The 13,204-nt window shown below is 49.2% G+C and overlaps 1 protein-coding gene across 1 annotated transcript in view; it reads left to right on the top strand.

The window, feature by feature from the left end:
* The window catches only part of LOC138641528 (secreted Ly-6/uPAR-related protein 1-like), a 38,821-nt gene extending 26,940 nt beyond the window's left edge, over positions 1-11,881 (top strand). The window contains exon 3 of the mRNA XM_069728999.1: positions 11,280-11,881. Coding sequence (XP_069585100.1) covers positions 11,280-11,533 — 254 coding nt within the window. The 3' untranslated portion in view covers positions 11,534-11,881. The remainder of the gene's footprint in view (positions 1-11,279) is intronic.
* Positions 11,882-13,204: the final 1,323 nt, after the last annotated feature.

Genomic DNA, 13,204 nt, shown 5'->3' with positions numbered 1-13,204 from the left:
AAAGGGTTAAATAAAGATACATATGCCCACTCCGCATAGGAAAGGTGTGCCAACCGAGGCCAGTCTATGGAAGCACCCACCCTGTTGTAGACCCCTGTATTAAAAGGACACTGAAGGAGGAAGTGCTCCATGCTTTCCAGTGTGTCGCAACTACCCTCACGGGGACAACCCCGATCATCGGAGTTCCTACACTTCAGGTTGTCCCTTACATACAGTTTTCCATGGAAGCAGCGCCAAGCCAAGTCCCAAAACTTCAAGGGGACCCATGTAGAATTGAATAATCTCAGCCCACCCTCCAGATCCCGACTTGCAAACTTTGAGCACCAGAGGCTTCTGGAAATGGGTCAACAGGACCCTCCTGTCAAGGAATTTCCTCAACATATTCCTGATCTCCCACATTCCCAGACCCCACCGGCGTATCACCTTCAGAACTGGGGTAGCGTAAGTCGGGAGATGCCCATGCAGTGTGCGCAGGTCCTTCACTTGCCCTCCTGTCTCCCATTCCTGGAAGAAGGGCCGAAGCCATCCCCTGCAGGAGAATACCCATGGAGGAGCCCTCTCTGACCAGAGGTTGGCGATGTCAGTCTTAACAAAAGTGTTTATTAGAAACACCACTGGGTTGACCATACCCAACCCTCCTAGTCTCCTTGTGCGATATGTGACCTCCCACTTGTCTAGGTTCAGCCTATTTCCCCATAACATCTGAAAAAACAGGCTGTAGACCAGAGCGGCTCTGGCAACATGCAGACACTACAAAACAGTATTGAAGCCAGCATATTAAACAGATAATATTACTAAAGTACAGTGGACCTCAAAAAGATGAAATATGCTGTATGGATAAATAGGGGCCAGCTGCCAAACAACATATGCTAAGCAAAACAGAAAAGGAAACAAGCAGCCATATGGTCCCATAAAAAATAACTCTTTATTGAAATACATGAAAAACACCAGACAAAGAACAGGGGTACAAGAAGGGATGAGAGTACGCTCCAAATGGCAATGCAAAGCAGGCTAAAAGCCAGTCCACAGACCGTGCTGCTATGGTAGCAAGATAGTACACAATACTTCCCCATAACACCGATGCTGCCTCATCACCAACGAAGCTACCGCCTCACCAACACCGGAGCTACCGCCTCACCAACACCGGAGCTACCACCTCACCAACACCGGAGCTACCGCCTCACCAACACCGGAGCTCCTGCTACCCTCAACCTACTGTCTCCTTCCCCAAAATCCTGTAGAATGTAAGCCCGCAAGGGCAGGGTCCTCGCCCCTCTGTATCAGTCCGTCTTTGTTAGTTTGTTTACTGTATGTGATATTTGTAACTTGTATGTAACCCCTTCTCATGTACAGCACCATGGAATCAATGGTGCTATATAAATAAATAATAATAATAATAACACATAATAAATAATTAACAGTCAGATATATACAGGGCAAGTGCCCTCACATGGGAAGTATAGCAAATAGTGTCAATAAATCAACATACCCACAGCAGGCACCACGGATCCAGGGAACAGTCAAGCAGGCCCGACCCCGACGCACGTTTCGGAGCGAGCAGCTCCTTCATGCAGACACTGTCAAGGTATATTAACAAGGGTAGCAAAAAACCCTTAACCAGGCTAACCTTTCCCTCAGGGTCAAAGACCCTTCCATTGGTCCACCTTCTGGGGGGCAATCTTAAGTCTGCTCTCCCAATTTTGCTGGGGGTAGTCCCCAGGGCCAAATTCGATGCCTAGGATTTTTGCCGATGCCTGGGGCTCTGGAAGAGTGTCTGAGAGACCAGAACTAGGGTCTTCCCCTCCCAGCCAGAGACTCTCACACTTTTCCTGATTAATTCTGGACCCAGAAGCCTCCGAGTAGCGATCAACCTCAGACATGACCCACTCCACCTCCTCAGCCGAGGACACGAAAAGGGAGACATCATCGGCATATGCTACCACCCTCAGAGTGGCTTCCAGGGCCACCTGGTACATCCTGACTCCCGCCAACGGCCAGCGCTCAATCCTCCTTAAAAGATCATTACACTGGCTACCCATCCACTCCAGAATCCAGTACAAAACTACTACCCTCATCCACAAAGCACTCCATGGCTCAGCACCACCCTACATCTCCTCCCTGGTATCAGTCTACCACCCTACCCGTGCCCTCCGCTCCGCTAATGACCTCAGGTTAGCATCCTCAATAATCAGAACCTCCCACTCCCGTCTCCAAGACTTTACACGTGCTGCGCCGATTCTTTGGAATGCACTACCTAGGTTAATACGATTAATCCCCAATCCCCACAGTTTTAAGCGTACCCTAAAAACTCATTTGTTCAGACTGGCCTACCGCCTCAATGCATTAACCTAACGATCCCTGTGTGGCCTATTTATAATAAAAAAAAAAAAAAAGGTTCCTCGCATCATGTTCTCATACACTTTATGCAGTATTAGCCCTCTGTGTCTGTACTGCTACATACTGGTTCATGCAGCTTTACATGAACACCTGAGCCTTACACTATAGCTGGTCCGAATAACTAAAGCAATTGTTACCATCCACCTCTCGTGTCTCCCCTTTTCCCCATAGTTTGTAGCTTGCGAGCAGGGCCCTCACTCCTCCTGGTATCTGTTTTGAACTGTATTTCTGTTATGCTGTAATGTCTATTGTCTGTACAAGTCCCCTCTATAATTTGTAAAGCGCTGTGGAATATGTTGGCGCTATATAAATAAAAATTATTATTATTATTATTATAAAAGGGGATCTATCGCGAATACGTATAACAGCGGGCTCAATGGACAGCCCTGGCGGACCTCGGACCCAACCTCAAAAGGGCGGCCAGACCAACCATTCACTAGCGGGAAAGTCTCTGCCTCCGCGTACAAGATCTTTAGCCAATTTACAAACCCCCCAGGCAGACCGTATCTCAGAAGGACGGACCAGAGGTAATCATGGTTAACCCAATCAAAAGCCTTCGCCTGATCTAAAGACAGCAAGTACCCCTTCCAGTGACCTGCCCTGCTCCACTGCCTCTCGGACACCGAGCACAGCACTAAACAAAAAGGAGCCGGGGTGCAAACTTCACCAGCCGTTTGAACAGCACCTTTGCCAGAACCTTCCGGTCTGTATTGAAGGTGAAACCACAGTGACCTGGGGTGTGCTGGATGTGGACATCCACCAGGCGGGCGTCACTAGCTATGCTATTAAGAGTATTGCTATCATAAGCCAGCCAGTCAATGGAGCCTCCCCTATCACGAAGCCTTGTAACAATGTTAAACTCACCTCCAAAGACCACCTGCTCGTAAAAAAATAGGGTTTAATCTTCAGGAAGAGACATTTACGGTCCCACTTTGACTACGGACCATGCATGTTAATGAGCCGAAGCTCCTGTCCCCTCATGAAGACATCCAAGACCAGGCACCTCCCCATTTCTACTTCGATAACTCTCAGGCATTCAACCGATGCAGTCTTAAAAAGGACTGCCACCCCGCTACACGGCTGCATGAAACCAGTACGAGGACCCGCACCTCCACTCGCTCTCCGCCTTGCGTATGGCCCCCATATCCGTAAGTCTGGTCTCCTGCAAAAACAAAATTTCAGCCTCAAATCGGGTGAGAGAATCAAAGGCCGGAAATCTAGCCGCATCAGACTTTATACTAGCGACATTAATGGTCACCAGAGTCAACGGGGTGGGTGCCGCCATCATGAGTGATCAATTTAGATGGCCTTTTTCTTCCCCCCACCCATTTTCCTAGCCGCTCATCTCTAGCCCCCCCCTCTTCTTTTCAGAGAGACAGAGGAATCCATCCCTCCCACCTCTTTCTCATCTCCGGACCCAGGGTCGGCCCCACCTCCTGAGAAAAACACACCCCCTGGAAAAGGGACCCCACCCCCTCCCAAAGGCCCTCCCGATGTTACCTCTGGAACCTCACCCCCGACTCCTGTCTCAGCAGGGTCGTCAAGGGCTTGGAATCGGTTGGAGAGGAGGATCAGAGGGGAGTCGGTGGGACCTTCCCTAGGCACCTTGGTCAGGGAAGGAGAAGATTTTCCACCTTTTTTCTTTTTTTAACTTTTGGCACTCTTTGCACTCTTGGCACCCTTGTCACCCATTTCTTTTGGCTGTTCCTCTCCATCCTCATCAAAACTTTCATATTGGGAGGCATCTGAGAGATCAGCCACTTCCTCATTCTCTATCCGTCTGATCTCATTCACCGCTTCCTCCCCCGGGGCCTCCGTGACATGGACCGTCACCTCGGAGGAGGGGGCAGCCATTACTCCAGTTTCCCGAGGCTCCTTCTGCCCCCTGCCCTCCTGATGCCTAGACTGCCTCCGCTGGTAAGAGGGGCCCCTAGCCCTGCCATTCCTCATCGGCCCCTCAGCTCCTCCCCGGCTACCACCTCCAACCTCTGCAGAAGTTGCACCAAGAACTTCCTCGCAGCTCCCCTCCGCCCGGCTGGCCATGGCATTAGAGAAGGAACGAGGGCAGCGGCTGAACGGGTGACCTAGATCACCACACAGGTGACACCGAATGACACCACAGGATGCAGCGAGGTGACCCACCTCGCCACACAAGGCACATTTCAGCACCTTGCAGCCCGCGCTGAAGTGACGAGGATCACCGCACCTGTGGCAGACCTTCGGCTGCCCCTGGTAGAAGACCAGAATCCGATCCCTTCCCAGGAAAGCAGAGGAAGGCATGTGGGTGACAGTGCCACCTGAACGCTTCAACTTTACCATGAAGGTCCAGCCTCCTGACCAGATGCCAAAATCGTCCCGGTTCTTCTTAGGGACCTCCAGGGCCGGACTGGCCATTGGGCAATTCTGGCAAATGCCAGAAGGGCCGGTCTGGTTGTGGGCTGCTATGTCTGCTACATTGTTAACAAAATCGATGTTCTCAGGACTCCCATACTGTTAACAGTTGTGATGAAGCACAAAGTCACTGACTCCGTCACTTACCCAGCATGCCATGGGTATCATTTGAAATATTGGTCATGTAGTAAATCTTTATTTCCTCCATCCAGGGTAATATTAGTAATATATCCCATCTGGTTCTTGGGGACGAGGACAACATGGGCCTGTGTGGTTTCAAATGCCAGGGCTGAATTTCAGTCCCAGTCCGTACCTGGGGACCTCCACAACCTCGCCGTATCGGCTCATCCAGGTCATTATATCAATGCCAGAAAGAGACTCAGTACACATTAAAACGGTCACTTTCTTCGGCCCACTTGGCGAGAAATTGCCTCCACGGCGAACCCTCACCAGCCGGGCTCCTCTTTTACCAGCTATAATTCGACCAAAAGAGCTCCAAGCCCTCCGGCCGAACAAAGCTGATATCAAAGGTGGAGGTCCCAAAAGGATGTATCAGAGCAAAGATGTCAATAGCTCTGAAGTCCATCTTCATGAGGAGCTTCACCACATTTGTCCTGGATGGACACGCCTCATCGCCCCTCCAGCGAAGACGAACCACATTTCTCCTGGAGACCCCCTGCCCGGCTGTCGGGAGGTACCACACGGTCTCCCCCCCTTTTCTCTTGGAAGGCAGCTAGACCAAACTTATCTAGCCAGTAGGACAACGCCATCTCTCTTCCCTCTACATTGATCGTCCGCTCCCCTTTTTTGAGGGCCTCCAGGAAATGGCTGCGAAAAGCATCATTCCCTGGGTCCGGAGATGAGGAAGACCCCTGTAGAACCCCACCGGCAGCAACCACATAACTAATGGTGCCAGCAGGTGAGGGGGACGTTGGACCAGCCCCTATTTTCCCTGAACCCTCAACCTCACAGTCAACCATCTCCACCTCACTTACTTCAGCCTCACCATTTTCACTAGTAGAAGTCCCCGCGCTGGCACCATTCACACCAACCATACCTCCAGCAGAATCTGCCCCTCCAACACCTGACCCTTCACCATTATAACACACACTATTCATACCACTTGCACCACTTCCATTCTTATTTACATTTTTATTTGTATTTTTTTAATGCTTTCTGCTGGGGGGTTTGCTATTTGCAGCGCAGCTGCTCCTTTACAAGGGATACTGCAGGGTTTAATTACCACACCCTGCTTTTCAGCAGAGCATGTGCTGGCAGCTGCAGACCTTTGCTCCAGCCTTTCCTGCAGACCATATCCAAGCTTCTGGGTGCACTCCACCCTTCTGTGACACACATGCAGAGGACCCTGGCGGTGCGACCCGTGTTGTGAATTCTGCTCTTGGGCTCCCTCCGGTGGTTGTGAGTGGTAGTGCTGCTGTCTTTGGATCGCAGCATTTATCAGGTGTATCCACATTTTGCAATTTGGGCTGGGCTATTTAGTCCTGCTTTATCCTTTAGTCAGTGCCAGTTGTCTATTGTTTTTAGAGGATTCACATCCATTCCTGGTCTCTCCTGTTTTGCTGTTCATTTCAACAAAGATAAGTTCTGGCTTTGTTTTTGCTGTCTACCTGCTGTGGACCTTATAGTTCTGTGCATTTTCATGTTTTGTCTTGTCCAGCTTTGTCTGTGAAGGATTTTTTGCAGCCAAGCTGCGTCTCTGGAGATGCAGATATACCCTCCATGTCTTTTGTCAGATGTGGAGATTTGTATTTTCTGTGGTGCATATTTTCTAGTGTTTTAATACTGACTGCATAGTACTGTCCTATTCTTTCTTTTTAGCTAGAATGGCCTCCTATGCTAAATCCTGATTTCAAGTCTGCGTATGTTATTTCCCTCTCCTCTCACAGTCAATATTTGTGGGGGGCTGTCTATCCTTTGGGGATTTTCTCTAAGGCAAGATAGTTTTCCCGTTTCTGTCTTTAGGGGAAGTTAGTTCTTAGGCTGTGTCGAGGGGTCTAGGGAGTGTTAGGTACTCCTCACGGCTACTTCTAGTTGCGGTGCTAAGTTCAGGGTTTGCGGTCAGTACAGGTACCACCTTCTCCAGAGTACGTCTCATGCTGCTCCTGGGCCACCTGTTATGAACTGGTGATTCAGAACCACAATGGACCTAGTGGTTAAGAGCACACAAAGTGACCTGATAGTTACTAACATAGGACGAGCTCTGAGACGTGGGATCTCTGCTGACCGCAATCCCTAATCCTATCATACCACACTAGAGGTAGCCGTGGAGCGCTCCTGACAAGACCTAGGCGCCTCGGGCACAGCCTGAGAAACTAGCTAGCCCTGAAGATAGAAAAATAAGCCTACCTTGCCTCAGAGAAATTCCCCAAAGGAAAAGGCAGCCCCCCACATATAATGACTGTGAGTAAAGATGAAAATACAAACACAGAGATGAAATAGATTTTAGCAAAGTGAGGCCCGACTTACTGAATAGACCGAGGATAGGAAAGATAGCTTTGCGGTCAGCACAAAAACCTACAAACAACCACGCAGAGGGGGCAAAAAGATCCTTTGCACCGACTAACGGTACGCAGGTGCTCCCTCTGCGTCTCAGAGCTTCCAGCAAGCAAGAAAAACCAATATAGCAAGCTGGACAGAAAATATAGCAAACAAAAGTAACACAAGCAAAACTTAGCTTATGCAGGGCAGACAGGCCACAAGAACGATCCAGGAGAGAGCAAGACCAATACTGGAACATTGACTGGAGGCCAGGAACAAAGAACTAGGTGGAGTTAAATAGAGCAGCACCTAACGACTTAACCTCGTCACCTGAGGAAGGAAACTCAGAAGCCGCAACCCCACTCACATCCACCAGAGGAAGCTCATAGACAGAACCAGCCGAAGTACCACTCATGACCACAGGAGGGAGCTTGACCACAGAATTCACAACAGCCACCAGATCATAACAGACCCCCTCCGGTGAGGGTGCGATCCGGGCCGGCATTACCGCAGCCATTACGGCTGCACCTGAGATGATAACCGGTGTCGGAGTTCCGTGACTTTGACCCAGCATCGGATCTGCATGTGGGGGACCCCGACACCACAGCACACGCCGCCAATGATGCGGCCCCGGCTGACAGCGCACCACCAACACTGTGGGGAGCGGTGACCACCGGCAAGGTACCCACAGCCTCCACCCCCCGAGCGTCAGCGGGTGCAGCAGGCACCAAGCCGTCCCCCGTTTCCACAGAGGATCGGGCCTGGACACCTCCACAGATTTTATTACTGCCCGCCACAGGGCCACATTCTAGACCATGCACACTGTCCGGCTCTGCAGTCGCATGCCCGCTCTCGCCCCCTCTGCTACCGCCAGCAGAGACGGCGACCTGCGCCATATGACTTGTACTCTCCCCGCTCCCTCGCACCGGACCCGCTGCAGGTCCCGGGCCGGGGTGGGTAGCGGGCTCCACACAGCGGGACCGGGGGGTCCCAGGAATGGGGACAAACACCAACCTCTCCTCCGATGTTTTCTTCCATTTCTTTTTCCCCCTCCTGGTTGCCTTGTCCCTGCAGACCTCATCCCCAAATTTCAGTTGGGCATAATTTACTGGGGACTCTAGCTGACGGATCTACTGCAAGACGAGGCAACCCCCACTATTGCTGTTATCGCTGCTGCTATCATCCGTATCACCCCCATCATCCTCTGAAATACTATTGTCTGATGGGACTGGGACCTGCACTGGATCTATCCCGCTGTGTGTGGCCTGGAGATCACTTACCAAGCCCCCAGGTGGGTACGGTGCCTCCTCCATCTCCTCATGGTCCACCTCCTCCACCTGGGTCGGACGCTGAGACCCCTCTGGCTCCTTTGCAGCAGCCATTTTGTGGAATCGGTCCTCATTTTCCAGCTTTTCCTGGAAGGGCCCGCTGTTGTCCAATATCGCCGCTCTCCGGGCTTCCAAGCCCTCAATGCAGATCCCCAGGCTGGATATCCTGGCTGTTAGAGCAGACTTCTCTGTGCGGGAGGCTCTGTCTGCCTCACCTCCTTCATCTCCTCCTGGAGCCTCCTCAGGGTCTTCCCAGCCTCCTCATACTCGCTGAGGTATGCATGGATGCGGGAGCCATAGCTGGTAACCAGCTCCGTGCGGCCCTAGTACCCCAATCCTTCGGCACCGCCACCGCTGCACCTCTGCGAGTACTCCGCTCACCTCCGGGAGGAGACACCGCAGTGGCCCTCGCCTCAGCCTTAGGGGCTTTGCAGCCCTCCTGGGTCTTCCTGGGCTCCTCCATGTTTTGTGCCTTGCCGGATCTGGTTACCCTCCTTGCCGATAGCAATGAGCTCCCACCCCTCGCCGGCTTAGACTGAGGGGTGGGAGATGGGGACTTAGCCCTACAGTCCATCCACTACACCCCTCTCTTTCCTGGGTCAGAGAGGGGGGGAATTCCTGGGTGAAAAAAAAACAAAAAAAAATAACTGGTGACTCTCCAGGAGCAAACAGAACAGCACCTTTCTCCACAGACTACAGGCTCCTAGTGGTGGCTGTATAGATCTGTATGTAGTAAGCTCCCTCTAGTGGTGACTGTATAAATCTGTATGCGGTGAACGCCCTCTAGTGGTAGCTGTGAAAATCTGTATATACTGAGCTCCCTTTAGTGGTGACTGTATAAATCTATGTAGTAAGCTCCCTATAGTGGTGGCTGTATAAGTCTGCATGTAGAGAGCTCCCCCTAGTGGTGGCTGTATAAATCTGTATGTAGTGAGCTCCCTCCAGTGGTGGCTGTATAAATCTGTATGCAATGAACTCACTGTAGTGGTGACTGTATAAATCTGTATATATTATTATTATTTAATTATATAGCACCATTAATTCCATGGTGCTGTACATGTGAAAAGGTGTTAAATACAGGGTTATAGATAACGTTAACAGTAAACAAATTTACAGTGACAGACTGGTACAGAGGGGAGAGGACCCTGTCCTTACAGACTTACATTCTTCAGGATAATGGGGAAGAGACAGGAGGTTGGTGTGCTGCAGCACTGGTGGTGGTGAGGCGGCTTCTCGGATGGTCGTGGCGGCAGCTCGGGTGGTCGGTGACGTGGCGGCAGCTCAGGTGGTTGGTGACATGGCGACAGCTCGGGTGGTTGATGATGTGGCGGGTGGCCGGTGACCAGTGGTATATACTGAGCTTCCTCTAGTGGAGACCGTATAAATATATGGAGTGAGCTCCCTCTAGTGGTGTATAAATCTAGGTAGTGCCCTCCCCCTAGTGGTGAATGTATAAATCCGTATGTAGTGAGCTCCCCTAGTGGTGACTGTATAAATCTGTATGTATTGTGCTCCCTCTAGTGGTGACTGTATAAATCTGTATCTATTGTGCTCCCCCTAGTGGTGAATGTATAAATCTGTATGTAGTGAGCTCCTTCTAGTGGTGACTGTATAAATCCGTATGTAGTGAGCTCCCTCTAGTAGTGGCTGTATAAATCTGTATGTAGTGAGCTCCCTCTAGTGGTGGCTGTATAAATCTGTATGTAGTGAGCTCTTCCTAGTGGTGGCCTTATAAATCTGTATGTAATGAGCTCCCTCTAGTGGTGGCTGTATAAATCTGTATGTAGTAAGCTCCTCCTAGTGGTGGCTGTATAAATCTGTATGTAGTGAGCGCCCCCTAGTGGTGGCTGTATAAATCTGTATGTAGTGAGCTCTCCCTAGTGGTGGCCTTATAAATCTGTATGTAGTGAGCTCCCTCTAGTAGTGGCTGTATAAATCTGTATGTAGTGAGCTCCCCCTAGTGATAGCCTTATAAATCTGTATGTAGTGAGCTCGCCCTAGTGGTGACTGTATAAATCTGTATGTAGTGAGCTCCCTCTAGTGGTGACTGTATAAATCTGTATGTAGTGAGCTCCCTCTAGTGGTGACAGTATAAATCTGTATGTAGTGAGCTCCCCCTAGTGATAGCCTTATAAATCTGTATGTAGTGAGCTCGCCCTAGTGGTGACTGTATAAATCTGTATGTAGTGAGCTCCCTCTAGTGGTGACTGTATAAATCTGTATGTAGTAAGCTCCTCCTAGTGGTGACAGTATAAATCTGTATGTAGTGAGCTCCCTCTAGTGGTGGCTGTATAAATCCGTATGCAGTGAGCTCCCTCTAGTGGTGACTGTATAAATCCGTATGCAGTGAGCTCCCTCTAGTGGTGGCTGTATAAATCTGTATGTAGTGAGCTCGCCCTAGTGGTGACTGTATAAATCTGTATATACTGGGCTCCATCTAGTGGTGACTGTATAAATCTGTATGCATAAGTGCCTCTTAAAGGTGAATTTATGAATCTGTACTCTATGAGCTCCACAAAAATGTTCCCCTACTAGCCCTTTTCCTTCTATTCTTTGCAGGTAGGGACCCTCTTCACGCGCAGTCAGTTATTTCTTTATTTCTTTGCATCTTCCCATTAGATGATATCTGAATATGATATTTTATAAAAATGTCCAATTTTCCAGGATATCCTTTTGTGTCGGGAGAAGAGATGGTGACCAGAGACTGCGCTAAATCCTGCTTCCAAAGTGACCCCAATTTCCTGGGACAAGAGAGCTCGGTGTACTGCTGCATAGGAAATCTGTGCAACCACCTCTACGAAATGTTCACAAACCAGACCGGTCACCTCCCTAATAATTCACCCAGAATCATGGCGGGAGGCATCTACATAGGACTAGTGGCTGCCCTGGCGTTGACCAGTCTTGGACTCTTCATTTAGCCATCACCTCGAGCTTTCGCACTGGAGCAATCTTTTTGGTGAACTCGTGTTATATCTTGAAGCCAGAGCTGAGAAAGTATTATACTTGTTACAGAGACCCTGGAGATCGGGTGCTGGGTGGCCGAGGGGGCACTACCCAGCTTCTACACTGGGCCTGTATTTCAGTATAACGCTAGGGCAGGAACCTGAACCTTTGTCCTGGGTGAAGGCAATGAAGCCTGGCTATGACCTCCTGTCCTTTCTCTGTAGACTGTCTCATCGCCTCTGGCACAGCGAACATTCTCATGTATTTACCTACTGTTACATATAATGATCCTTCAGCACCAATAAATTGAAGTAAAAAATCAAGTTCATCTTCAGTTTTAATGAATGCTTAGAAAACCCTTCTCAAAATCCACTTGCACTCACTGCCCGGAGCCCGTATGGGGCAAAACCGGACCTTGTTTATGTTGAAAGTTAAACAGTGATCTCTCAAGGTGTCCAAACATGATCATTTGACTAACGGCTATTTCTGATGGTGCCCTCATGGGGTAAAGGAGATTTGCAGGACTCCTCTGTCCTCTCCATACTGTTATGGTTTCATCTCATCTCTCATCTGCTCATGTGGAAGTTGAAATTCAGGAACACATCAGAGATGAGGCACAGAACTTTAGAGTTACACATCAGAGATGAGGCACAGAACTTGACAGTTACCCATCAGAGTTGAGGCACAGAACTTGACAGTTACACATCAGAGTTGAGGCACAGAACTTGACAGTTACACATAAGAGATGAGGCACATAACTTGGTGGTTATATATCAGAGTTGAGACAGAACTTGACAGTTACACATCAGAGTTGAGGCATAGAACTTTAGAGTTACACATCAGAGTTGAGGCACAGAACTTTAGAGTTACACACCAGAGTTGAGACACAGAACTTGACAGTTAAACATCAGAATTGAGGCACAGAACTTTAGAGTTACACATCAGAGTTGATGCACAGAACTTGAGAGTTACACATCAGAGATGAGGCACAGAACTTGGTGGTTATATATCAGAGTTGAGACACAGAACTTGACAGTTACACATCAGAGTTGAGGCACAGAACTTGACAGTTACACATCAGAGTTGAGGCACAGAACTTGAAAGTTACACATCAGAGTTGAGGCACAGAACTTGACAGTTACACATCAGAGTTGAGGCACAGAACTTTAGAGTTACACATCAGAGTTGATGCACAGAACTTGACAGTTACATATCAGAGTTGAGGCACAAAACTTTAGAGTTAAACATCAGAGATGAGACACAGAACTTTAGATTTACACATAAGAGATGAGGCACAGAACTTTAGAGTTAATCATCAGAGATGAGACACAGAACTTGACAGTTACACATCAGAGATGAGGCACAGAACTTGGTTGTTATATATCAGAGTTGAGACACAGAACTTGACAGATACACATCAGAGTTGAGTCACAGAACTTTAGAGTTACACATCAGAGTTGATGCACAGAACTTGACAGTTACACATCAGAGGTGAGGCACAGAACTTGGTGGTGGGTATATATCAGAGTTGAGGCACAGAACTTGATAGTTACACATCAGAGTTGAGGCACAGAACTTTAGCGTTAAACATCAGAGATGAGACACAGAACTTGACAGTTACACATCAGAGATGAGGCACAGAACTT

This window comes from Ranitomeya imitator, chromosome 6, assembly GCF_032444005.1.
Source record: "Ranitomeya imitator isolate aRanImi1 chromosome 6, aRanImi1.pri, whole genome shotgun sequence".
Taxonomy (NCBI): domain Eukaryota; kingdom Metazoa; phylum Chordata; class Amphibia; order Anura; family Dendrobatidae; genus Ranitomeya; species Ranitomeya imitator.
Note: the sequence above shows the minus strand (reverse complement) of the source record. Positions and strands in the feature narration are given on the sequence as shown.